The 27,779-nt window shown below is 35.9% G+C and overlaps 1 protein-coding gene and 1 long non-coding RNA gene across 5 annotated transcripts in view; one reads left to right on the plus strand and one right to left on the minus strand.

The window, feature by feature from the left end:
* The window catches only part of LOC139106095 (ras-specific guanine nucleotide-releasing factor 2), a 49,721-nt gene extending 25,277 nt beyond the window's left edge, over positions 1-24,444 (plus strand). The window contains exons 5-26 of one of the 4 annotated variants that reach the window (XM_070662617.1): positions 1,133-1,239; positions 4,472-4,619; positions 5,056-5,369; positions 5,759-5,988; positions 6,213-6,406; positions 7,107-7,232; positions 7,316-7,418; positions 9,620-9,871; positions 10,220-10,380; positions 10,598-10,980; positions 11,087-11,190; positions 11,288-11,398; positions 11,536-11,754; positions 12,003-12,179; positions 12,309-12,781; positions 12,961-13,088; positions 13,821-13,841; positions 14,894-15,269; positions 15,525-15,622; positions 15,699-15,981; positions 16,150-16,344; positions 16,511-24,444. In XM_070662617.1, coding sequence (XP_070518718.1) covers positions 1,133-1,239; positions 4,472-4,619; positions 5,056-5,369; positions 5,759-5,988; positions 6,213-6,406; positions 7,107-7,232; positions 7,316-7,418; positions 9,620-9,871; positions 10,220-10,380; positions 10,598-10,980; positions 11,087-11,190; positions 11,288-11,398; positions 11,536-11,754; positions 12,003-12,179; positions 12,309-12,781; positions 12,961-13,088; positions 13,821-13,841; positions 14,894-15,269; positions 15,525-15,622; positions 15,699-15,981; positions 16,150-16,344; positions 16,511-16,729 — 4,422 coding nt within the window. In that variant the 3' untranslated portion in view covers positions 16,730-24,444. The remainder of the gene's footprint in view (positions 1-1,132; positions 1,240-4,471; positions 4,620-5,055; positions 5,370-5,758; positions 5,989-6,212; positions 6,407-7,106; positions 7,233-7,315; positions 7,419-9,619; positions 9,872-10,219; positions 10,381-10,597; positions 10,981-11,086; positions 11,191-11,287; positions 11,399-11,535; positions 11,755-12,002; positions 12,180-12,308; positions 12,782-12,960; positions 13,089-13,820; positions 13,842-14,893; positions 15,270-15,524; positions 15,623-15,698; positions 15,982-16,149; positions 16,345-16,510) is intronic. The other 3 variants (XM_070662635.1, XM_070662625.1, XM_070662642.1) reach the window with 3 other exon arrangements.
* Positions 1-27,779, minus strand: part of LOC139106155 (uncharacterized) — a 66,171-nt gene that overhangs the window by 35,729 nt on the left and 2,663 nt on the right. The window lies entirely within an intron of this gene.

Here is a 27,779-nt window from a genome sequence, read left to right on the forward strand (position 1 = left end):
TTACTAAAGCACGTTACACAATGTGTTCCACCCTTTAATTCAATAAATTTCAATTTTTTTTTAGATACCCATTTATCAACTTATTCATTAAGCAAATTAAAAAGATAACACTTTAAAAACTAAATGAAAGCATAAGACCACCATTTAAACATTTTATTTTAATATTTTGTTAAAAGTAATATTTTGATTTAATCAAAATATAAATTAATATTTACTTTTTAATATTTAATATTTTTAGTTTGTTGCATAATATTTATAATTTAAGATATTATTAAAACATTATAATATGTTAACCAATTTCTTTTTCAAAAACTGTTAATGATATATCTAACATAAATACCTTTTTCAAGCCTAGCGCTACTTCTGCTTTTTGAATCCTCTACGGCTTACGTTACGAAACACTGTTTTAAATAGGTAATGTAATCTTCCGCGAGGGTACATTTTTTATAACTCATCTCGCGTGTTAAAAAAAAGAACAGATAATATCGTACGAAAATTTTGTAATTCGTATCTGTTATTACTTGACTATATGTATAATAATCCATTGTTACGAAACTTTCACGATCAGTAGGTATGGATTAAAAAATTGCCGAGTGAAATCGTTCAAAATGTGGCCGCGTTCTTGCGTGCAATTCTGATTTGCAATTGTCGTCCAGCGAAATGAAATCCTGATAGGGGCCTGTATAATTAATGCTTTTGTAAAAGCTATCGTGCAAATAAAATCCCGGGATAAAGTCGGGATACAATGCGACCGTAGAGAATGGTGCTAGATGGTACCATGCTTTTTGCATTATGCGAATATTTATGAGGTAATTTAACGAAATCTACGAGAGAACGGATTTTCGGGATTTGTACGAATGCGCAAAACTAGCGAAGGTCCGTGCTTAAATTGAATCCGGCCGGGAGCGGAGGTATGCCCAGAGAGAGAAAGAGAGAGATTCCCGTTTGCCTCTCGACGCTTTAAAATTTTGTCGATTTATACTTGAACGTGACGTACCGTACGCGAACAATGCACAAATCAAATATTGCAATGGGAGATGCAGGAAAGGGTTGCGCTTTTTGGTTACTCCATCGTCGTCGTCAATACCGTGCATTGGAGATAACTAAATTTTTTATTGTTCCTATGTTGCAGCACTGTTTCGCGATATCATACAGGAGGGAGAACCAACGGCAATACGAGCTAAAAGCGGCCACAGAGACGGACTGCAAAGCGTGGATCGATGCGATACGAGAAGCTAGGTAAACGACGGCTCGCGCCTGAATCGAAGATCGGGGCCGATTAAAACCGGCATTCCGGTGTCACTTTGATTCACGGATATTTCGCGTCCCTTAAATCACCACGATCGTCCCGAGCACAGCGGGCTGCATTTCAGAGCTCTAATTAGATCCACTGCCGGGCCGTTGCGATTTTAATCTCGCATCGGTGATTAATTTCGTCCAAAGAAAATTTTATTTCCGATCGGTTATCTTTACGTCGCCGATATCATCGTTTCTGCTAGAGTTGTTAAATGTATTGAATTCGTTTCGACATTTCTTTGTAAGCCCACCCGTTTCCTTTTCTGAGCAAATTAAGCGCGACATGATTAAATAAAGTTCATGGCTTTGTTAAAGATATTTCTTTTCTTTTTTTTTTTTTTTTAGATTTAAATCAATAATACACGAGAGACCGGAAAAGTTGATCTTTATTATTGATATTTCAACTCGGTTAAAAAGTGATCCCCGACAATAACGTGAGCGATACAAAAGCACCGTTTATTCGATTAAATTACAGGCAATTTGTATAATTTTTCGGTATATCGCGTTTCACAGAGGCAGAATAACAATTTTATTAATATGGCTTTTTTTTTCTTTTTAAAGAGCGAACAAACTCTGCACTGTCTTTATTTTCGCGTTTAATAAGTTTTCTGTTTTTAATAAAGCGACAACAATATAATCTTGAGTCCTGCAATCGGAGACTTCACGCTCGACTCTATTTTACAAAATAAGAGCAAGTTAACGGAATAATTTCATAATGAATAATACATTTCACGGGCCAATAATTACTTTCGTTCTCCGACATCGGTCTATTTTATCCGCACTTCGCTGTAGTCTCTTAGTCTATTATTCAGAAGACTCCCTTAATCTCGTTGATGCGCTGATAAATACGCTTACGGGCACCGCATTAACATCGAGCCGTCTCAGCCACTACCTCTCTATTAATCCCGGTGCCGTAATTGTGCACATTAACGCCGAAGTAATCTTCATCATGCTATCAAACACGTCTTATGGGCCAGGGGGTGAACTGGCCGTAACAGCTGGTTATTGCGGAAATCTTGGCAAACAGGGTCAGCACGCGGATGTGCAGCAGTATTAATGTTACAAGTGCACCTCTTACTGTAACTAATTCCAAATAATTCCCGCGACAAATAAAAATAATTATGTAAAAGGCCGTTCACGTGTCTCTCGTATTTCTTGTGTTTCAAGACAAATGTTTTCTCGCGAATTTTCTTCGCTGACGATTTAGCAACCAGTTCGATTCTGCTTACGAATACGCTCGGCTATACAAACAATTCGACAAGTTTTTCCGCCGCAGATGTTTCTCTCGAGGGAACGTGATCCTTTCGCTGACGCTCACAGATGTATCAAATGCCACTTTAACGTTTTGCACCACGCCCGGCGTAATGCTTGCGAGCGTGCAAAAAACGACGGTCACGTACTCGTATTTTTGTCTTTTAAAAATTACTAAAGAAAAATAAGTTACACGTTTATACTTTAACCTCAAGTCAAATTTGCACGTCGTCTTCAACATTTTTACTTCGTCCGATCGTTCAAAGTATTATTTTTTAATTAAAATTAATAAAATAATTATTTTGTAGCCGTTCAAGTATTAGTTTTAAATTTGAAAAATAATGACAAACTAAATTGATTTTACGTTACTTTTTAAATCTGAATCGTAGTTCAAGACAGATAATAAGCTTTTATATTAAATTATAATATAATTTATCTGATACTGCTCATATAAGAAGTACGACGTTTTATTTTCTTGAAATATTTTACTATGAAAGACGCTATGCCCTACCGCGCAGTCCTCATTACTAGCCGACTTATATACGTTCGTATCCCTGAGGAACGGCTGCTTTCTCAGATTACTGCTATCCTGCACCATAATATGCATAGATAATGATATCCGTGTAACTTTAGTAATTTTGCCATGGCATACTCGAAAATATAGGGTTGATACTTCTTCGAGTATCCCGTATCATAGATCGATCGATAGAGCGATAACTTTTTCACGTAACGCGAGAGATCCTGTGTGATTTGCGTAGACTCAGACTTTCTCGAAATACTGTATAAGTTCGCGTTCATGGATATTCATGTTCGAATAATTCGATATGAATAATTAAAATATAAATTTAGACGCAAATCCTTCATATTTGATTAAAAATACACGCTGCGCTGTACCGGCTACGAAAATTCTAAGTTTGCGAAAAGAAATTCCGGGTAATTTTGAGAGGGCTCTTTTCATAATTGCGAAAAAAAGTGTTAGATCCAAAATAAATTAACTCCACTCTGCAAGTTTAATCGCATACTTTTTAAAACCGTAATAAGGTAATTTAATAAACGAAATTCGAACATTACCTATAAGAGCTAAGAAAATGAATAAATCCTTGTTGCTTGAAGAAAGTTATTTCTTTATATAAAATATTATAGTAATTTTTATTATAATTTTGCAGCAATAGTTAGTATAAGAAATATATACACGTAGGGTATCATCTTTCGCGACGTGTTTTTCTCAGGAGAAAGATACTTTACGGCTTGCTTCGTGTTACATATCATTTGTATCACTTTACTTACGGAATCGCTAAGTTCGGAATTTTGCACCCTCTTCTTCATCGCGGATTATATCAAGTAAAATGCAAATGTCAAATGTCGTTAGTTACATGCGACAATGAAAGGGATTCTAAGAGAACTTACTGATTATTTGATATTAGAAGATCTATTTGTTTAATTTACAATCAAAATAATCTCTTTAAAGAAGAATTTTATAAATCATAAAAAGATTACAGTGATTTTAAATATGTAAAACTTTAAAATAATTTAAACTTTTTTCCTTTATAAAAAATTCACATCCTGCACGAAAGTCCGTTGTGTATCACTGTTAAAAAAATAAAAAATACAAAAATCATAACTATACGTGCGCGTTTTGTTTTGCCGGTTTTCAAGTCAGTTAAAAAGTATTAAAAAAATTTTGTAAAATTTTCTGTTTCTCGCTCGTTTCGTAACTGCAAACGCGAAAAAAAAAACCTGTAATTCGTTTCCACGCAACATTCCCGGAATGTGCACTCCGTGCGTTTTTCCAGGCCACATACGATCGAGCGTTTTATTTTCCTTTGTATCACGGTGCTCCGTTTAAATAACACTTTTAAGCGGCACGTGAAATACAGGCGGCACGAGCGAAGTTTAACTCCTTTTTCTCGGGTATTGATTCCAGCTTCAACAAATTATTGTTACAAAAGGAGGAACTCGAGCAGAAGCACCTACACCTGTTGCAAATCGTCGAAAGCGAGAAAACGGCTAAGTGGCAGTATACTCAACAATGCGAGGAATTGGCGTCGGAAATAAAAAAGCTTCGAGCAGAGGTTAGTAATATCAGTCACGTTAGATATTTACCTTACGATATTTTTTTCACGGTAATTCCGTTCCAACCTACGTACAGTTTCGCTATAACGACTGTGATTACATTTCGATACGGTAACTACATAACTTCATAACAAATAGATTTATTTGCGAATAACCTTCCGAACGTTATCCGAGAAATTTTATTCTTATATTTCATCCCTTCGTTACTTTCGCCCGATATTCAGTTGCGATAATCAAATTAATAACGTATCGAAGCTAATGTAATTATTATGTTAAAAAAAAAAGGAAACGTTCATATTTTATTCAAGCGTTCGTTCAATATCTAAACCAATTTTGCTTTCCTCGCCGAAGCAGCGTTTCCACTTCATTTATTTAAAAGAACAGGGGATTATTATCCTTATGGGATTATGGATTTCGTGATGATTCTCATTGTAGCTGTGCGCCCTGAAGAAAGATCTAAGGCCTTCGGTAATGCCGATATACTCCAATCGACCGGCGGTTCAAAGAACCATGTCTCAAGGTACCGCGAGTTTATGCAACCATCTGTATCATCCATACGGAAGCGGTATTCACGGTTCTGAGTGCTTTGCTCCGGGATTACGCGAGATCACGGAGGGCTCTATCGAAATGCAGAAGGTCAAGAAGGTCCAGAGCTTCTTCAGGGGTTGGCTCTGCCGACGACGTTGGAAACAGATTGTTGAACAATACATCAAGAGCCCGCACGCCGAGAGCATGCGCAAACGGAATAGGTAATTTTATTGTTGCTACCTTATCACACAACCGATGACGTCTACCTTGTTCGCGCACTTCGCTTTTCCATTAACGATTTGTCGTGCCTTTGCTAGTTTCATAGTTACGTTCCACGCGTCTGCCATTGAAAATGGCAAGGAAAATTAACACATTGAGTGTAACATTAAAAACTCTATAAAAAAAAAAAAAAAAAAAAATTAATCAAAGTTGACTACCGTTTCTTTCTTTTAATATAATTTATTATTTTACTTTTATCGCTAAGAAATTTTCTGCATATTTCATTCATTTTACGATATAACAATAATATAAAACCAAGACGGTAATTGATTTCTTTTAAGTTGCAGTATCGATGAATGATCGACGCGTATCTTTCTTTTTCTTTTTCTAGCCTGGTATTTCAAATGGTGGAGGCCGAGGAGGAGTATACGGAGCAGTTAGAAATTTTAGTAAGCTGTTTCCTGAGGCCTTTCAAGATGGCTGCCAGTTCAAAAAAACCCCCATGTAGTCACGAGGACGTGAATAGCATATTTTTGAATAGCGAAACCGTGCTGTTTCTCCACCAAATCTTCCTGAAGGGTCTCACCTCGCGCATGGAAAGCTGGCCCACTTTAGTTTTAGGTACGTACTACATAAATTAAGTAGTACAGGTCGATATATCGGACGGCGCGTCCACGCTCCTAATGTATTTGGAGAAACGCAGAAGGTTTTATGATTTCTAATCTATTTATATATATTATTATTCGACTTTCTTTCTCTTTTTACGGTATCAAGTCAAGCAAATATTAATTTTAAAAGAGAATTACGTTAGGATAATTTAAACTCACGACGTGATATTAACACAGGTGACTTGTTCGACATGCTGCTACCGATGTTATCCATATATCAAGAGTACGTGCGAAACCACCATTATAGCCTTCAAGTGTTGACTGAGTGCAAGCAATCGTCACCTTTCGTAGCGTTGCTCAATAGGTTGGAGAACAAGACTGCCTGCCACGGACGATCCCTAGAGACCTTTCTAACATATCCTATGCATCAGGTAAGATTGACACGCGCGGGAACCGATGCAGCTGCTTCCACGCAAAGCGAGGAAGACCCGATAAGTGCCTTTGAATATAAATGGTATTGCTTGCAATGGTGTTGCTATCGCTAAAGGAAAAAATATCGTTGATGAATACCTCAATGCGATATTAATTTCTACTGTGCTGCTCCTCTCGTAACAACGTGAAATCTCGCGCGGGGAAAAAAAGATAGAAAAATCAAACGATTATCTCGATGACGAATACTGGTTCGGAAAAAATCGATCGTGAGAAATAGTTCGGAGGCTTCCTGAATATTGCATGAGATCTAACGATCTTATAAGATGAACGGAATCGACGTGGAAAATATGCATTCCATCTGATCTCTCCGCAGAATGCAGAGAATTCTTTCTGAATTTATTGACGAAATAATTTCCGCTTTATGAATTTGCTTTGAACGTAATAAAATTTTTTTTTTTTCTAGTCAACACTGCGATCTATTGTACGTTAGCTTACTAATAAATTTCTGCTTTGTCTTTCTGCTTTATTGATATCTCTGTTTCTAAAAAAAAAAAAAAAGAAATAATAATAAAATTTGAAACTTCTTTGACAAACTTTGCGCCAGGATCACTCTCCTAATTTTTTCTTCTCTTTTTTCTCTGATTTTAGTGGAACTTGAGCAGAAGTTCCTTAATCCAGCTACTTACTTTATTCGTTTAGATTCCAAGGTATATAATTACTTTGCACGAGGTACTGGCGCATACGCCATACGATCACGTGGAACGTAAGAGTCTTCAAAATGCCAGGCAACAATTGGAGGACCTCTCAAGACAAATGCACGACGAGGTATTTGTTGATTAATATTATATAAACGGTATTTTTAAATTCGTTAAGTTTTAAATATTTAGTAAGTGTTTCCCACTTTTTAGGTCAGCGAAACTGAAAATCTACGAAAGAATTTAGCAGTCGAGCGAATGATTGTTGAAGGATGTGATATTTTACTGGACGTCAATCAAGTCTTCGTCAGACAGGGTGAGTACTCTCTCTTTCTCTCATAATCTTTTATTTATTCTAATTATAAAAATATTTAAATATGACGTTATTTGCGCAACAAATTTGAATAATTAAAATTATTTGCGCGCAATTATTATTATAATTTTTTACTTCTACCTTAAAATTGAATCTAACGTGTCGCGTGCAGCATACGTTGATAAAACTGAAGCTGCTAGATAACTCGCGTATACGTTTTACGATTTATCCCTAGCTGGGAAACTCGCTTTTAGACTTGATCACTGTCGGTAAAACTCGGTAAGCTTCTCCATCGTTGAAGATAGGGAAAACGGAAGCCCAGGTCAAAGGGCGCAAACGCACCGTTACATGAATCGATGACGCAACTTGGTCGCGTCGATATATTTCGCACTCGGTTCCATCTCGATCCTGCGCAATGTGTCCTGCCAGGACCGACGTACTGTTTTACTACTAGCGGATTTTTGTCGCAAAAAAATTCTTACGCTGGTTGATTATACAGCTTGCAAATCGCGACGTAATAACAAACATATAAAATATTACTTAATTTGAATTGTTATTTAATTAATCCTTTCAATTTTGATTGGAATAAAACAACACTTTTGGCATTTAGTTGCAATTTTAATAAATTGAAGCTTATTCAAAATTAAATACGGTATAAAAATTCCAAATCTTTGAGATATTCATTAATAATATTAAATAAAGACTCAAATAATGAAACGTTGAGGAATCAAAAATCAAAGATTAAAATTAATTCATATTTAAAAAGAGTTGTGTATGTATTTAAAAAATTATGTTAATTATATGTGAAATATAGAATAAAAGAGAAGCGTTTTAAAAATTACGTTTTGTAATAAAATGTTGCGCACTTTCGTTAAAAACGGTATAAGTTAAAGTAGTGTAAAATCATTTTAAATGTAAATAGTAAGTCTTGGTAAACCGGTCTCATAAACACGGTCCTGGCAACCCTCGTGCTTGACGCTACATCACATGGTTATCACGTAAACGTCTCTCGGTCGCCAACGGGAAAGGAAACCATCCCCCGAACGTCATCCCTCGTTCGTCTTTCGTCGTGGCAAAAAGCTAACCGGTGTGAACGTTAAGTTGCGTTCGATAACGACGGAAGTCTCATTTTTTTTGAAAGCTCGTCTCTGTGGGGAAAATAGTCGACGATATTACGAGTTTAGGGGTCGATGAACGAACGGACGAACGAAAACAAGCGGCGGCATTGCCATTTTGTCGGCTCGTCAATCCGGCACGGCGGGCCGGAGAAAAAGAAAGTTTCGCGAGTTCATTAATGCATAATCGATGGCAAGAAAGATGGGACCAAGCAACGTGTGTGATGCTGGTAGTAGGGACCAAGGATAATCGGCTGAATCTAAGAGTCAGCTTAGTGTCTGAATGTACAGTGTAGGTAAGGTAACACGCATTCCTTTTTTTTGATGGTGTTGTAAGAGAATTTCGATTGATAGCTTAAAAATTATAAAAATAAATTCTGTACAAAAAAAATTAATGAATAAATAAATACATCACACACTGATATCAGACAACTGTGAAATTACGTTTTTCGTTTTCGGTTTCACTCGATATGTTTATAAAAATATAACCGTGTGGCTTCTCTTTTCTCTTTCTAAATAAAAAATTAAATACAAAAAATGTAATTTAAATTGACCACTGAGTCGTTAAAAAAAAAAAAAAACTGTAGAAGTTAAAGATTATTTTCTAACATTCTCATAAAATAAAAACTGTCCGGTTTTTTCTGAGTTTTTTTCACTTGGAGGAAGACAGATAAATTCGACAAATGTTGCCGGCGTAATCCCGGCGAGATTTTGGTTTACAGTTGCAAAACAACATGCTTCGCATTATCTTCGGTGCATTTGGTATTGGATACTGAGCTCCGCGAAATAACTGATTTCAATTTCCGTATGACGTCAGCACCTCAAGCACGATATTGCGTATTTCGTATTCACCGTCGCAACATGTCCGTCATGCTATTTTTAAATGCGCATCGACAGCTTTCCCTAATTGTATTGATTGTTTCAAAATAGCTCGTTACTACCGGGCCGACACGTCAGAAATAATTTTTACCGAGTGTTATTTTCCCTAACGAGAGCTACGTTTCTCGACGATTAATAACGCGAGCGACATGCATATAGTCAGTCAGCTAATTGTGCGCAGCTAATTTGATGATACGCCGGTCCTTTTAGGTACGCTTATACAACTTGTGGACAAACCGCGTGGTGCGCGAAGCAGATTAAGCGCTACATTCGGTGGCAAAGCCGCAAGCGACAGGGAAGCTGTCAGGCAGTGCTTTCTCTTCTCGAATCATCTGTTGCTCACGACTCGTCAATCCGACGATGACGGCCGTTTAAGTTTAGTCCCGCAGATTGGCAAGATACCACTTTCTGACGCGGTGCTGATTGAAGATCCGAGCGACCAGAGTGCTACCGACGACGATGGTAATTGTTCACTTATTGATAAAGTAACGAGCTAGTCTTTTTCTCTCTCTCGCTCTCTCTCTCTCTCTCTTTTCTCTTTATCTCTCGATATTTCTTTAAAACGCAAAAATGTTTCATTTAGCTATTATAGAAGCAATATTAAATTTTCGATAAATTAAGAATATAAAGAGATCAAAGGATATCATCTACAAGTATTTTGTAACTTAACGTTTTTAGTTTATTTTAGATAATATATTTGAGTGTATTTTAATGTAATTTTTCTTGATAAAGTGACTGAGTCTCTTAAAAAGGATAAAAAATCGGGAATTTATTCAATGCTACAAGGTAGCGACCGTAAACTAATTTTAGGACTGTCAGTATGTTCGATGTCAAGTGGCATTAGCGAAAACAGCGGAGGCGGCAGCTGCAGCGGGACCTCCCAGTTGCAGAATCGTGACTTCAAGATTGTTCTCGATATAAAATCCGGCGGACAACAGGTGACCGTTCACCTCGTGGCGCCTACAATACAAGTAAGCTTCAAATAGCTCGTAGTTATATTCTATAAATGGATTTTTTAAATCTTTCGCGAATACGCATTTCTCGCTATTTATTTTTTTTTTTCGTACAAATAAATTCAAAACTAAAGAAATTAATTTTCTAACAAAACTCTCCCCAGAATATAATTAACGTGCAAAATTATTTGAAATGCATATTATCACATGCGTGACGTAACGAAACTTTTTACAGGAAAAAGCAGCTTGGGTCAGTGATATTAGTCAATGTATGGATAACGTTCACTTCAACGATCTACTTCACGGATCGCTATCGGACACCAGCTCCGTCACGATGCCGCAGTCCATCCGGAACGATCCGAAGCTGTTTAAGGACGACGTGGACATCAGATTTAGCCGAACTCTAAATTCCTGTAAAATACCGCAGATTCGCTCCGCGACACCTGAACGGCTGTTACAGCGACTGACCGACCTCAGGTTCCTCAGTATCGATTTTCTCAACACGTTTCTGCTGACGTACCGAGTGTTTACCGACGGCGTCACGGTGCTGGAGGCCCTCAAGAAAGTTTTCTACGAAGCCGAGCCGCCAGACGCGCAAATACCCACCGGATCCCTCGTGTAAATATGATAATAAATGATAGAACAATTATCAAGTAAAAAAAAAAAAATTAATTTAACTTCGTGAATAAAACGCATTTAAATATTTCCTGTAATTATATTCTAGATCCCTAGATGTATTAGGAGGAAATGCAAACGAAACACAGTATTCCGAGGACCGTAGAAAATGCTTTTCGCCGAGGCGGACTAGTGGTGCAAGCTCAGTATCAGGTATGTACGTTTAAGTAATTTTTTCAATCAAGAAACTGTAATACATTGTTAACAATTAAGATATAAAATAATCACGGCTCTCAATTATTGCACGTAGGATATGGATCGGAAGTGAGTGATACTCGCGATGCAAAATCTCATGGATCCTACGATGCTAACGCGAGCGGGCACAATTCGAAACCTTACTGGCGATCTAGTTATAAGAAACGTGAGTAGACCTTTAGCGTGTGTCGCGATTATTTGCAATATAACATTATAATTAAATTTAAATTTTTAATTACAATAAAGTACTCGAGAGTAAGAAAGGGGTGTATAGAGGTGCGATTTACAATTTCTTGTGTTTAGTCGAAGAAGAACAATCGCTCGGACTCATCTCCGAGACTCCGGCAATATCAAGACGTAGTCCGACGCCGCAGGTATCCAACCCATCCAGCGCGTTGCAATCACCGGCCATGCCGCGAAAAATCAGCATTCGCGTGGATAACAAGGACACCGACGACGACGGGTGTCACCTAACGATACCAAAAGTAATAGCTGTGTCGTCTAGTTCCGAGACACTCACAGGTATTTATTGTGAATGACAGATTATTATAATGTAATCTTGTAAAGCTGCAGAATTCGAATTTCATATAAAAATAATAATGTTAAAATTAAATTTAAATATTATGATATTTAGAGACGAAAAGGGAGAAAAGTTCTTAAAGTATTTTAATACCGCGGAAACTTGAACGAAATGTTTGAATGATTTATCTCTTATTTTGTAAGAACGTAATATATTGCTAATGTACGAGAGAAAAAATTTGGAACATAAGACGTTACAGCAATTAGCGCACCGTCTTCGCCGAGCAATTTAAGCTCCGTAACGCTAGTCGGCTCAACGGAATCTGGTTCCGGTTCCGGATCAGATCCAAGCCCTCAAGAGGGTGGTACTTACTCACGCCGTGTCTCCGAAATAGAAACGCCTGTCACAACAGAAGCGGACACGAAAGGTAATCCTTGATTCGATACAAATTTGATATAATTAAATAATAAATCAAATTAAATTGAATTACGTATATGATTGCGCGCGGTGTCGCTTAATTAGCGCATATAATTAATCCATGAAAAATCTATTATAGACGTGCAATTTACTTACGACGATATATCGTCACTGTTATCGCAATCGGCCGAGTCTGTGAAATCGGATACACCGAAAACTCCGAAAACTCCGAAAACTCCGAGAACGCCAAAAACGACTAAGACGGCGGATACGGCGAAATCACCGAAAACGCCGGATAATCCAAGAACGCCCCCGAAAACACCTAAAACGCCGAAAACGCCAGACACACCGAAAACACCGGACACGGTAAGAACGCCGGAGACACCGAAAACACCGAAGACACCGAAAACGCCTATCTCTCCGTTGATAAGGGAAGTCAGGGAAAGCAAAGAAGAACAAACTATGCTAAACGACAACGAGAGCGTAACCTCTCTTAAATTAATCAGTCAATCGGCACAGCAGGGTCAACAATATTCGGAACACAGGGCATCAATTGCTTCCGCTCCAGCATCCAGTGGACCAAGAAGCGGCTCGGTCTCTACTATAACATGTGTACGTACAAAAAAAAATGTGCAAATCTTCTTTGAAGTTTTATCTAGTAAACCACAGTAATTGAGAAAAAAAATCTTTTATTAAATAAATTAATAATTTATGTAATAATCGAGAACCAATGTAGTCTAAAAGATGCTTTTAGTTACCGTTTTTTAAATATTTTTAATTTAATTTCACAGAATTATTGGGTAAGCAGACGGTCGATGCACGACGAGAGCTCCTCGCAACAAAGCAGTTATCAGCATGACGTTCAGGTTTCCAGTAAAGCCGGCGTAGTAATAACTAGCTTTCGCCAGAGTCATCGAAGGTTCGTTTTAATAGCTACGTTAAACGTGTTACCTGCATTTTATCGTGTCTCTGAAGACATCGGCAAAAATTATCTCTATTTCGTTCTTGCTGGATGTTGAGTGCCATTAATGGCAATTTTCGCCTTCTAACGCATGATAGCTTTTTCTCAATATCATGTTTTATTTATCAAAAATATAATTAAAATCATTCTCAGAGGGAGAAATTAGTAGAAAAAAAAAAAAAAAAATAAAGAGTAGTGTTTTATAGTATCTTTAGCATTTTTTGATAGTTTAGTCCATAAGATAATAAATAATTTAGAGTTAATACATAATTCCCCCGCTCTGTGCAAAAATTTATTTTCCAAAACCCGATGCAAAATTTTTAGATACGCTATACAAATTGTGTTTTTTAATATTTGAGAAAATTGTAAATAATTGTAAATACGTTAAATCTTTTATATCTGTATTGTCAACAGAAAATTTTTATAAATAATTCAGAACTCATTTCGAAGCAGTATATGCATTTTAATGAACTTGTAAATATTTCAATGTTCTCAATTTCTTTTTCTAATTAACAAATAAATGCTATAATAATTAAAAAAATCACCCAATTAATAACTTTTGCTCCACTTCTGTTTGACAAATTATATCTCTATCACGGAACTAAAGTTAAAACCCCCTTAGATCAGGAAGAACTCCCGCTGCTGTTTCTACTCAACCATGTTTCATGTATTGTTTTGTGTCATTCATAGCATTGGACCTGAACCTATCTGGTAAGTGGGCTCATTTTGAAAAGCGTCATTATCCACTTATTGCGTGTAGCATGGCTACAATTCTGCTTGCGGCATCGTTGTAAGCTAAGCCTGAAATGTCTGCCTTCTATTCTATTACTGGAAATCCGTAGCCTATCGAAATTTATTGATTCCGTAAATTAATTGTGATGTGAACCTAAATGCGTTTTCTCCTTTGCTTGGCTGTGTCGCTTATTGCATACACACGATTTAATTTATTCAGTCTATTTCTTCATCATTTAGAGAATGCACCCTAGTGAACGAGAGAATGGACCAAACGAAATAGAAATAGTTTTTACCCGATAGTCGCCTTGTGCCACTTGTGTGCTTATAGTGATGGACATTCCAAAGAACTTTCGAAATCGACAATAATTATGGTGAATTCGAATCTTGATGCTATTAAGATTTATTTCTACTAAAAATAATATTTATCAAATCTTGCCTTTAAAAAAAATTTTTTTTTTTTGAGTAAAGATTTTTAAAATAAATTTAGTACATCTATAATTAAATGCAATGTTATTGTTTCAATATATTATTTCATATTTATAGCATCGAAAATTGAACTCGCCGAGACTGTGCCACACACAGTTATAATCCTTACTCAAAATATATATTTCATAGCGACACAATAATGAAAACAGCAATTAAACAGTATCTACACAGCTGACTTATTCGATATCTTGAAGAACTTTTGCAAAATCGAGATGCACATTAAATTCTATTTGCTTAAATCACGACGCTTAGTGCATAGTACGATACAGTTCAGATATTATTTTGAAACATAGAAAAATAGCCAACACCGGATCTTTCCTCGTGCCGTTCCTTCAGCACAGTAGCATGCTTTGAAATATAACATGAACAACCTGATCGTCAGGTGAAAACGATAGAATCTTGCCTAATGCAACGTAGAGTGTAGAATAAACGCATAGATCAGCCAAGACGATGGAAAGTCGAGATTTGACGATTATTAGAATTTGATTTCTATTCTCGTGACTGCCGATGTTCGTCGAGACTAAAAGCAATTCTGAATTTAGGAGCAGCACATCCACGGCGGCGACCGCGTTTGCCATCGCGACTTCTGCCTCGAGCAATCCGCCAGACAAAGGACCGTTGACCGACGGGAATAATCGAGGCCGAGATAGGAATAGGCGGAAGGAATCTGTGATGTCGACCGCTGCGACAATGAGGGTGCTGAACGTCTTGAGGCACTGGGTGTCCAAGCACGCTCAAGACTTTGAGATGGATCAGAAGTTAAAGAGCTTGACCATCGAATTTTTGGAAGATATCAATTACAGCCCAAATCTGCTGCCGGCTGAGCACAAGGCAGCTACTCAACTCCTGCGATTAATCACTAAGGAAGAAACCGAGAGTAACAAGGTCGATCTTAAAAAATTGTTAACACCACCGTCAGTAAGTAATAATAATAATAATAATTTCCTCCGATTAATACTAATTAATAATGACGATAGAGTATTGCGCACGACCAAATTTACGAAGAATGGATTTTATTAAATTTACCCGAGTAAAAATTTATCTAGCTAATCTGATTTTGCAGCTAGTGATTAGATCGCGCAGATTAAATATATTTCTTAAGTAGTGACTAGCTTGGTACTAGCCATAAATTATAAGCGTAAATAGTTAATAAAGTATTTTTTTTTTTTTTAGATTCCAAGTAAAGAGAGCATCGAGACATTGTCTGCACTTGAGATCGCGGAACAGATGACGTATCTGGACCATCATATATTCGTCAATATCGCTAGCGAGTAAGTAGAATTTTGCTAAGTTACATCCGAGGTTACATCGTTGCTGTTTAAACACAAAGGAATTTTTATCTTGCAGAGAGTTTCTCGGGCAAGCGTGGATGAAAACGGATAAGGCGACCCGCGCTCCTCACATCCTTCTCATGACGAAGCGATTCAATGAGGTGTCGCAGCTAGTTGTTTCCGAAATAATTCGTCGTTCTAACATGTCGGCCAGAGTTGCAGCTATCGAGAAATGGGCCGCGGTCGCTGATATCAATAGAGTTCTGCATAATTATAACGGCGTTCTGCAAATTTGCGCGGCCTTTACTAACACCAGTGTATACCGACTAAAGAAAACTTGGGATAAAGTTTCTAAAACGGTAGGTTTATCGAGAATTTTCAAATAGCTTATAAATATATTTTTCGTTTATAATTTGTTCCCTTCAAATTTATGTATTTTTTTATGTGCTAAACAGCAATATTATATTTTTTATAGCTAACCGGAATTTACCGATTGTGAATTACTCATTAATTTTGTTAATTTACAGACAAAGCAGACGATAGAGAGACTGCAGCATATCGTTTCGTCCGATGGGCGCTTTAGAAATTTAAGGGACGCCTTGCACCGATGCGATCCACCCTGCATTCCTTATTTAGGTCTTTACCTCACCGACCTCTCGTTCATTGAGGAGGGCACTCCAAACGTTACCGAGGGTCTTTTAAATTTCTCAAAGATGCGAATGGTAAGCGACAGTTCTCTTTTTTTTTACAAGTTATTAAAAATTTTGAAAATTTAAGGACGATTTACTTAAAATAATAATATAATATAAATATATTAATTAATTATTTTATGCCATTATGACATTCGCAATCAATGAAGTTACGAGAAAATACTACGTGCCTTTTCAGATTTCTCACGTAATCCGCGAGATACGGCATTTTCAGCAAACTCCTTACAAGATCGAGTTAGTTACTAAAGTAACCAACTATTTGTTAGACACGACGCTCTTGCTAAACGAGAAGGATTTGTATCGTATGTCTTTGGATCTCGAGCCCAGAACATCCAGGTTGAGTAGTTCTACTTTAATCGATCTACCACCTACGGGCAGCCACGTGTCTACAAAATAAATTTATTTCGTCGTGAAATTCTACGAAGCAACCGAGCTCTACCTTCATTTCGCAATGAACGGGAAAGAAAAATCTAGGTTCGAGGGATTCAACTATTTGTTGTGTGTGTGCGGCCGATTGACGACGATCGTGAACGCGATTTCGTCGTGTAATCAGCCCCGTCCATTTCTGTCCACCTTCGCTTGTAATGTAACGTCCATTAACTTCCGTTGTCGTTTCAAACTTTGTTCTCCAAGACATATTTGTGCAGGTGTTAAGTATAAGTAAATCGTACAATGATCTCATCGTCGTACAGAATCGGCCTCCGACTCGCGAAAGAAAATCGTTATCGTTTAGTAAACTTAGCGGTTGCAGAAAATTGTGAACAAAACATCTGTGTTAGTAGAGTTGCTATTGAAACTGTCCTTTAATTAACTTTTTTTCTTCCATTATCGCTAAAATTAATTTTACCTTCTATTTTAAATTTTAAGATAATGAATGTTCTATTTATATTCGAAGTTTAGAAAGAACTGACAAAGTAAACCGCGCTGATTTTAACAGGAGCATTTAATAGCGATGTACATAGATTTCAGAAGATTAAATGCGCGTGTAATGAAATCTGCAGAAACTAAAAATACAAAATATTATTTAATAAGGAATGTAGGACTTGCTCTCGCGATGATATAATTCCGCTTAATTTCTCCGTGTTGCCGGCAAGTTAATAATAAAAATATAATTGAGGAAATACGGCCAGTTTAATCTGTCCGATAAAAGTAATTTATATTTTACAGAATATCCGAATTTTCTACAAGATAAAAGCTAAGTTAACACTGACAAAATAATCTTGATAAAAAAAAGCATTATTTATTTAGCCAAGCTCAATCGAGCCAGTATTATTGTGCGAGGCATAGAAGCAGTTCAAGTGGAGTACGTTTAAGAGAATTAATGAGAAGCGTGAAAGGTGATTGAAAATTATATTCTGACAATCAATAGCGTAAAGATCGCTGTTTACCGTTTAATTATTACTGCGAGTACCAGAGCAAAGAAAAAAAATTAACTCGTTTGACAAACAACTGAAAACAGTTAGTTAATCTTCAATTATTATTTCTCGAAATTAATACGAAAGTATAATATCTATATTTTTGTCAAATTGTTTCATTGAGATGTCTTGAATTTTGCCTCTGACTTCGATAAGTATTTATGAATTTCAAAAATCCAAAACTGTGTTGTATATATATAAATATTCTTTGTCTGCCAAGCGAGATATAAATCTTATATAAAAGAGTACACATATCAGCTATATTTAACATAATTCCAGATTAATGTCTCTCTTGTTCGCCTCTATATTTTTATTCAGTATTTGTACCAGTGACAAAACACGACCACACAATTTAGAATTGGGATTTTGTTTACACATACTGTAGAAAAAAAAAAAAAAAAAAAAAAAAAAGGGAGAGTTTTACGCGGGGTCTTACGCGAAAAATTTATACACATATTTTGTATATACAATGTATACAACCATCTATTTTTACGTTTGTTAAAAGATCTTCGGATGCATTTCTGCGTCTGTAAACTTAATGTTCCCGCCGTACAAAGTGCACACGATATTTTGAGCTCAAATCCGGAAATCATCGCGTGTAAACCGCGCGTTTCTAATAATCAGTTACGCGAGAAGAGAGGTTCCTTTAAAAGTGCCGCATTCCGAAAAGCATCGTGGGGGTACGCGCGTTTGCATCTCTTAAAATAAAGAAAAAAAGTCTCACAACTTGTGCCACGCAAATCGACATTAGAACAGCGTGTTGTAGACAATTCAATCAGGGTTTGGCACATAAAAGAAAAAAGAAAAAAAAATCTTTATCTGCGGTTGTCAAAATGATAAAACTTGATATTTATATTCTCTTATCGCAAAGTCTTCTCGAAGACGACGTGCGACCAATTAACTAAATATCGTGCTCCTTACTCTTATCGAATTATAGCGGTTGTTAAAAGTCGATTCGACTATAATCTCTTGGTGATTTACAGATCACACGTCCTATGTCTCCTAAAAGTACTTCTAATTTGCTGTTAATTTTTTTAACGAACAATAATTTGGTACCATTCGTAGGTGGATAATAGAACAGACAGAGATGATTTCTTAATTTAGACGATTAGACGGACTTTAAAACTTTTTTGCGTATAACTGAATAGATTAATGTGACCGATTTTCAATAAAAATCTTTAGACATTTTTGCTTACTGTAAGGAATTAACGATATAAATTCATTAGTGTTTTAATGAATATAATTAAATGTATATTGAGCAGTAATGTTAAAAGTTAATGATCGTAAAAATTATTTTAGAAACATTGCGTAGATTTTGATAACTATAAAGAAGAGTATAGTGAAAGAATACTAACTAATGTGAAAGTTTAAAGATACTAGAAAAAAAAGGGGAAAAGAAAAAGAAAATGAAATATAATTCACGATCTTTTTCAGATAATTTTATAATTACACGGAGCGTGTCACTGTCACAATCATTAAATATTAATGTTCTTTAGGATCTGAATATTCGCTCAAGCAGCTATACATTTTTAATACTGCATGTGATATATTTTGACTGATCTCATTTTATCGTAACTACGCATTTAAATTAATTTTATTCATAAACATAATTAAACTATAAAATTTTTTCATAACTTATAGTCACAACATTTTTAATTATTTCATATCGTATAAGTACCCAGAGTGGAAATTAAGCCTAATCGTTATCTAATGACTAGCTAGCCAATACGTGATTTATCTCGTGGCTGTCTAGCAAAACTGTCTAGGGCTGAGCCAGAAGCGCGCGTTAGCATAAATCAGTACGCGCAGTAGGCCAGCACGGGACGAAAAACGTTTGGATATCTAGCTTTTCCAGCTCGTTATTAGCCAGTAATAATTGTCTCGTTACAGGACCGGCGCAGGAATATATCTAATTTCCGCGATCTAATCACTAGCTGCAAAATCAGAATAGCTAGATGAATTTCCACTCGGGACATTTCGAAATAAAGTTTTTGAAATCTTATGAAATTTACTTTTAAAAAATCTGAAATGTTAGATTCGAAAATGTTTTAATTAAATTTCTGCATATTTCAATTTTACTAGAGATTACAATCAGCAAGATACTTTTCAAAAAATAGTATTGTTAATCATTTCTTGTCCAATAATTTTTTATCAGAACCTCGTGCCAATTTGAAAGAAGATTGCGCGAAAAGTGAGAATTGATTGCATCGGTAACCGTTGTGAAATTGATCCTAATTAGTGACATTTGTTTAAATTATTTATTCAGTTCGTGTTGAAAAAAGAAAAAAAATAATAAGAAATAAATAAAATACTCACGTAATTGTGACTAGAGTAGTGATTAGTTGAACTCGATGCAATCGATGTTAAAATGTCAAAAATAACAAGTTTATTGTAATTCAAGAGTTCCAACATATATACCTATGTAGATCACGTCGTATAGCAGAGCTATCTAGACGTTCACGAGTTAGTATTTCTTGATTATGCCCGTGTGTTCTTTTACGTGACTTTCTAAAATTAGGCAGCTCTGTCATATAATATGGAAGAATATTTTCTACAGTATACAAAACTGGAATATTGCAATTGGCTAACATCTTTATAAATCTAATAGATATAGTATATTCTCAACCATCCATTTGAAAATCTTATCGATCATTAAGTAATGTCATTAATTATTTTTGAATAGCCATTTTATTTTATAAAAAAAAAAAAAAAAGAAAAACATTTATTTAAAATGGAAATGCCAGTCATAAATGTTTAATAAGTATCTGTGTTATGTGATATAGTAGAGAAATTGTTTAGCTAGTTTAATTATTAAATTTCTATCATTTAATTAAGATTACTAATTGTTATTATACGGGGACGCAAAAATGTCTTTCCTACGTCGATTTTTTCTGTCAAAGTGCCAACAAAATTGCTATTCTGGACACCTATTTGAAATTCCGACTAAAAATGCGAGCTTTTAATTAGCAGAGTTCGTGATTGGTTTATCGCAATGCAATGAAATATTTTAAACTTATTTTCCAGTTACTTTATCACATGTGTATTCACCCGATATTAAAAAATATAGAAAACTTTAATATTTCACAAACAGAAAAAGATGAAAGGGAATTAAATGTAAACGCTTTTATGTAAAAATAAGGGTACAGTATACGGCGAGTCAATTTCAAATTTTGCTAGTTAAAAATTCACATTTGCAATCGGAACCATAAATAATTCCGGTGCCCTGTTTCGGTGATTCAGCTCCAAGTGTACCTTCAAACGTTCTAAATATCTCGTTCAGAAAAAGAAAAAGGGTTGCGATCTTTATTAATAGTGCACTTTCGCACAAACTGTAACATGTACTCGTGTTTACTCGTGGCACGCCGTTAATAATCTCACGTGAACGCTATATATAGATATGGATATGTGTCATATACACTTCCTTGTATATATCTCTAGTTACATATTGAACATGCATTGCGCTAGTCAGCCATTATCGTTGTTGATAGATCTTACTATACGAAGGTTGATGATTATCGATTGATGCGATTACTATTAATGTCACGCCAAAATGTAACATTGCATTATCGCATACGTATAAGTAAGACATAGTGCACTCAAGACATACGGGATTTTAAGATCTTCGCGTTCTCGCAATCAATATGACGGAAAGAAAAATGATATAGTATCTACCTAAAATAATTTTGTGCCATTTTACCGCGTTAACGAAGCAGCGGGATGTTCTTATTAACCGTATTTTTAAGCTATTAATAATAATCGTAGGACAATGGCTTAGCGAAATATAACACGGAAAAGTGGCAAGATTGGCGCAGAACCGCGCAAGAAGTTCCAGAATTCCGTTCAATTCTCGTGCAGGTACAAGTTCACGGGATCAAGTTTTATTAATTATCAATTATTAACAATTGCGGAATTTTTCAAAAGAGCTCGCGATAATCTCACGCCATATTTTATAATGTTGAGAAGAGAAGTGATTTAATTTTTTTGAATATTTGCCAAAAATATCATAAAAAAATATGGGATTAATTGTATGTAACTGACGTACATAAAGTGATAACTTTGAATTTTAAATTATCCTGCACGAGAATTTTAAAAACAACATGGAGGGCTTTCAAATAAAATTATTTCAAAATTATCAATTCGATACCAATCACAGATTTTTGTATAATACATACAGACATGAATCTGGACGTAGTATCAATCGAGTATAAATAAAAATCATGTGCATGAAGCACTCATCGCTATTCTAATCACAACTAACAAAATTTTTTGATTCCTGTGCATGTATGTGTCGTTGAACATTATCATGTAATTACTATGACTAACTGCGGGTGCTACAAAGTACCGTCTTAACCAAAGTTACCTCATTTCTTAATGTCGATGCGGCACTATAAAGAAAGTTGTCTGTTTAATTCTTCGACTAAAACTTATCTCACAGCTGTGTAGAACTAATCGAGCCGACTCGTCAATTGCGACAGTATCTACAATGCTATTAACATATTTCATATAATCTTTAAACATAATAGAATTTATTCCCTGCAAGACCAAAGAAAAAAAAAAAGAAATAAAAAAAATGACTTATCGGTAAATATAAGTGTAAGACAGAAGAGAGCAAGACTTGTAAAAAAAATCTTTAACTATTTCCTTATTATACATAAATTAATGATGGAGATGCAAACGCAAAGTAGAACGAATTAATAATAGGAAGAATTTCAAATTGTTATTTTTTTTTCCTCAAAAAAAAAAAAAAAAAAAACATTTAAATATTTAGTATTCAATTAATTTAAAATCTATTACAATTAATTAATATTTTTAGAAAAATATGTACGTCTAAGGAAAATTGAAAGAAAATTATATATGCAAAGTATCTTTAAATATTTTGATATACAAGGTATTATTTGTATTACGTTTAAATACGTACGAGCAGAATCTTTTTGGTCCATTTCTAGTTATTCGGGTTAAGTGCGTACAAAAGGTTAGAGAGATTCGAGCAAGATTTTTTAGTAGAGAAATACTATACACACACGCGCACAAAAGTAAAAAGTTTGGCTCGCATTCTCCGTTCTATTTTTTGAGTAGCACTCGAAGTAGACGCGAGGAGCGTATTGTTGGAAAAGAGTGCGAGTAAGGCTTTAGATCCTCTTCAAGTTTTCGCGTGCGTATCTTTAGCCGTAACTCCTTGAATAGCCACGGGATTCTACTTAGCGGACTTTCACACTTTTCTTGTTAGCTCGATGAGAAGAAAATATTAAACAACAAATGTAGATTAAAAAAAAAAAAATTTGTTTCTTTTTTAATGTGCAGCAGCGTAAAGAAATGTTCGTAAATAATTTGTGTGTAATTTTTCTGACATGAAATAGTAATTATTTAAAAAGGAAAAAAATCTCAATTTCTGGATTCTTAAGATTTCAAGTAAAAGTTATAAAAAATGATACTTTAATCTTTGCTTCCAAGCCAACACTTCAGATATCTATTTCTAATGGAATATAGCTTCTTTGCATTTTAATATGTGACTTTTGCGGATACATTTCCAATTCTCCTCGTACTAACGATTCAAAATCTTTGTATATACATAACCGCTTCATTTGTTTGTTACTATTACCTGTTAATACATGTTTAATATACGAATATTACTATTATCGCGTGTGAGTGTAAATGTAACGAGTATGGAGTTGCGTGTCGGCGTATATTTGTAAGTATGCAATGATGTTCCTTCAACTAAATTAAAGCGGAAAGCTAATCGATCACAAATCATCAGCTGGTTGTGAGTAAATGTTAACTAAGTATCAACCATACTAACGCAGAGACTTAAGTGCGCGGCGATAACTGTTGGGCAAGACGGACTTTTTTTCCACAGATGTATAGATTATGCTAAAAATAACTGCAACTGTTTAAGACGGGACGGTAGTTATTTCCTTAAATACTGTACATACAAAAGTCTCTTTACGTTCTGCATAGCGTACGAAAGCAAATTATATCGAGCTTTAGATAAGATGTAAGAAATGCGTAGCGAAGGTCATTTTGCTCAACAGCAACGACCGCGGCTCTCTCGATACTATTTTGACATGCAGTGTAAGTAATGTTATTGTGACTTGACGTATTATCGCTAATCTTGTTCGGACAGAATCAAAACTAAAAAGAAAAAAAAACAAAAAAAAAAGTCACTCAAGGATTGAATCAAAGAAGAAGGCAGTAGCAGTATCATAAATATGACAAAAGTTAAAAAAGATTTAGCTACACAAGTGCGCTCCACGTCTAAGTGCATACGCACACGAAGTCTCGTTATTGTCTTTGATTCAATCAAGATTTTAATGTTATACATGTTTGTAAGCCACTAAGAGAACTATTATAAATAGTTGATAATTCTTGTTGTTCAAAAGCAAGGGAAGAAAAAAAAAGTAAAGAAGAAAACGAGAGCGAGGAGAAAGTAATAAGAAAGGCTAATCTCTATTCTTGAATATTATACAGTAATCGTTAAAGCTGTCTATTGTCTATCAAATATTTTATATCTTCGATCTGTATACATTAAATAGAAAATATTCTTCTGTATAAACTCCTCTTGCATTTTTTATCAATTATCCACGTCCACACTTAGCATTTCATCAAAAATAATTAATACGTCACGTGATACTTTATAAAATTGTTACAAAAGTCGACAAAAAAAAAAAAAAAAAAAAAAAAAACAAAGATTTTTGTAAAATTAGATTAATGCAGATTTCGCATCCATTAGTTAACGTTGTAAATTTATCGGCCTAAATAAATTTTTACCTAACTTATTATCGCGGATATCATTAGGCTTTTTGTGGAAATTGAAGTATCCATTACTAATTTCATCACAGTAACACATGTTTTCGTGAGTATTATCGTTGGCAACAGAAATAATGACTCTTAGATGTAATAACCGTCTTAATCGGGTCACGCGGCCGCACAGTGTCATACTTCATCCGGATTGCCGGCGCTTTGGAACAAATTGCTACTTTGCTTACCGAATGTGCGGAGTAATCCAGCGTGTAATTGCGGCGACTAAGTGGATAACGAACCAAGAACCGTAACACTTAATTATCACAGCTGAACACGCGATATTGCAAAACGGACCGTACATGGGACTCCCAGCCGCCATTAAACCACGGTAAAGCCGCCGAACCATTTCGGGAAGCGGGCAGTTTCTGAACTCGCAAAGCGTACATCTATATGCATTCTAGACTCGGCAGCCTTACTTTTCCCGATCTCCACTTTCCTCCCAGTCTTCATCTTTTATTCTCGTAATTACTCGAGCAAAGCTATTGTATAACTGCGCACGTTTTCTTTTATCTTAAATTACTCACGCATTTTATATCGCTCTATTTACCCCGCGGAGATATTCCAATAAACACATTTTTACAAATTCTGATTGCCTTAGTTCAACCGTAAAGCCAAGACTTTTTCGAATTACTCAACTCTTTTAATAACACAATCTTTATTTACCAAAAAAAAAAAAAAAAAAACTCTAAGATTTGTTTTGCAGTTAATGAAAGTACTGAGTTTTAGAGAGAAAAGTTGACGCACGTCTACTGTAAAGAGTTTCATGTATTTGCATACGTGGAATGAGAAAGAGGCACGTGCACGATTGTTTTCAGCCACGGTTGCACAGCTTGCGCATCCGTTGAGGTTGGCTTGGAATAAGTCGTGCAAGAAAATTGCGACTAATTAATTACCAGAGATTAATGAGAGCCTTCCTTGAGCGCCCAAAGACGCGCTATTTCATTCTTCGCGAGCTAGCCTCGTCAGTGAGATGGCCATTTGGTTTTCTCGTGGCGCGAGGGTGGCCCAGGGAGCAACAAAATGCCCTTGCTTTTCGTATTCAAGCCTGTTCGAGCGAAACCGTTTTACACCGATGGCGACGCCTCGATGCGAGTCGCGGCTTTCAGAGTTATTAAAACAATCCATTTACACGCAGATACGACGGCGCGGTAGATGTATCTTTTTTTTTTCTTTTCTCTTTCTTTCATTTTTCTCCTATTGCTTTCCTGCTTTTATTTCGTCTGCGACTTTTCTTCGGTGACGCGTACTACTCCGCGGATCCGCGGTCGCATTCGTTCGTTCCGGTTGATTGCGATGGTAATGCTCTGCAGCAATGCGACCGCCGACGTGAAAAGACGTATCGTTTGTCTCGGGGCTGTCTTGCGGTTCCTTGAATGATGCAAGGAAGTATTACGTGGTTTACGTGTATGTCTCAAGTGCGAGCCCGTAATTCTCGCGCGCGCGTGCACGGAAATGCAAATGCAAGAACATTAATAAAAAATAGATATCGAATATGAAGAATGAAAACCGCCGCGTTATAAGGAAACTAAAAGAATTCGAAGTATTTATTTTATTAATTACTCCCTGAGTTAAGATCATTTTTAATGTATCGCGAGTTTTTAACTAATGGATACGTTGGGATACTCATCGATTAACTCAATCACTTGTACTTTATGCAATCAACATAAAAAGAACTAATATAAAAAACGTAATATAATTAACGTCCAAGGGTATATATAATTTACATTCAAAGGCACGAGGAGCGATTAAAATATCGTGTTGTAAAATACACACGTAGTATATTCGTAGTCCGTTGCTAAAAATTATTAAATGTAAATCAGCTTTCTTTAACGTAGAAGAAGCAAGAATAAATAACGCGCGCGTTCTGTGACGTCGAGTATTATATAAATTACAAATGCAATTTCACGATAATTTTAAAAAACGTTTAATATTCTATTTTTTTAATGTGGTTCATATTTCTTCGATGCGACATAACGAAACGCCAGACGGAGCAATGAAACGTCGTACGTTCGCACCGTGCCGTACAAGTATTAATTTTAAGAATCACACGAAATGAAACCGAGTGTCCAATGGAGATAAGGCTGCACTTAATTAAGCAGCTGTTAAGACCTCCACCGAAACGAGCGCGCTGAATTTATAGCTCAGCTCCGTCTTCGTCACTCATCTCGATCCCGCGAAATTTCCGCGGGAGATGTTCACCGGAAGATTGCAAAATGTATACCGCCTGGGCTAATTGGTAAAAGCCAAAGTGTCATCAACGAATATAATCCAAAAATATATACAACCGATCAAATATAACGATGAATATTGAACGTTTTGATATTAACGTCGCGAGAAGCGCGCGTCGGTAAGAATATAATCCGCTTCCTGTGAGCTTCTAATTCGAATATAATTATTGGAAACGTGAGAGCGCGGCAGTTGCTTATGTGCTCCTGTCGTTAAAATAAATGTCGAGCTATTAATTTCGGGTCGACATCGATTAACGGTCGCTACCAACCGCGAAATAGTAATGACTCACTTCATATTTTCCACACTAAATCAACGTTATCATTTTGTACATTGCGGTCGCCAAAAGCGTGCATTATGATCGAATCGCTGCATCATCGATGACATTGCAAGTGCTCATGAAAGAACCACACGTTATATTATACAGTGGCAAATCGGCATAATACTGTTGATTACAACGAATCGGTCTAACGGCCAATGCCCTATTATTTACAGCCTGGCTCTATCGCGATACGATTTCATCGGTAATCATCAGAGTGAGATTATCTCGTGAATATAAACCGGCTATTGTATTGTTAACAATAGCCGATGGAAACCCGCATTTTAATGTTATGTCAATATTATACTACAGCTGCCCAGTTTTACACTAGTATCGACGGATCGCCGGCTTTCCCGTTTAGCAAATACACATATGCGGTTTCCACGGATGTGCATAAAATGGTTTCTTTCGTCCATTAAATTGCATTTGCGACCCGGAAATTTAACGAAGAGAATTTCGATGTATAATTGATGGCCGTCGCGCAATATCGCTCACTTCGCGATTACAAATAAGTGACATTTAATATAGTTAGTCAGGGCATGCGAAAGTATTCTTCCGTGTTGGACGTACAAGAAAGAAAAAGAAAAGAAAAAAAAAAACAAAAAAAAAAAGAAAGAAAGAAAAAAAAAAGCAAAAAAGAAAAACAGGTTTTCTTTGAAACGGGAGAAAAAATATACAAGGATTTGGGT

The sequence above is a fragment of the Cardiocondyla obscurior genome, linkage group LG01 (genome assembly GCF_019399895.1).
Source record: "Cardiocondyla obscurior isolate alpha-2009 linkage group LG01, Cobs3.1, whole genome shotgun sequence".
Classification (NCBI taxonomy): domain Eukaryota; kingdom Metazoa; phylum Arthropoda; class Insecta; order Hymenoptera; family Formicidae; genus Cardiocondyla; species Cardiocondyla obscurior.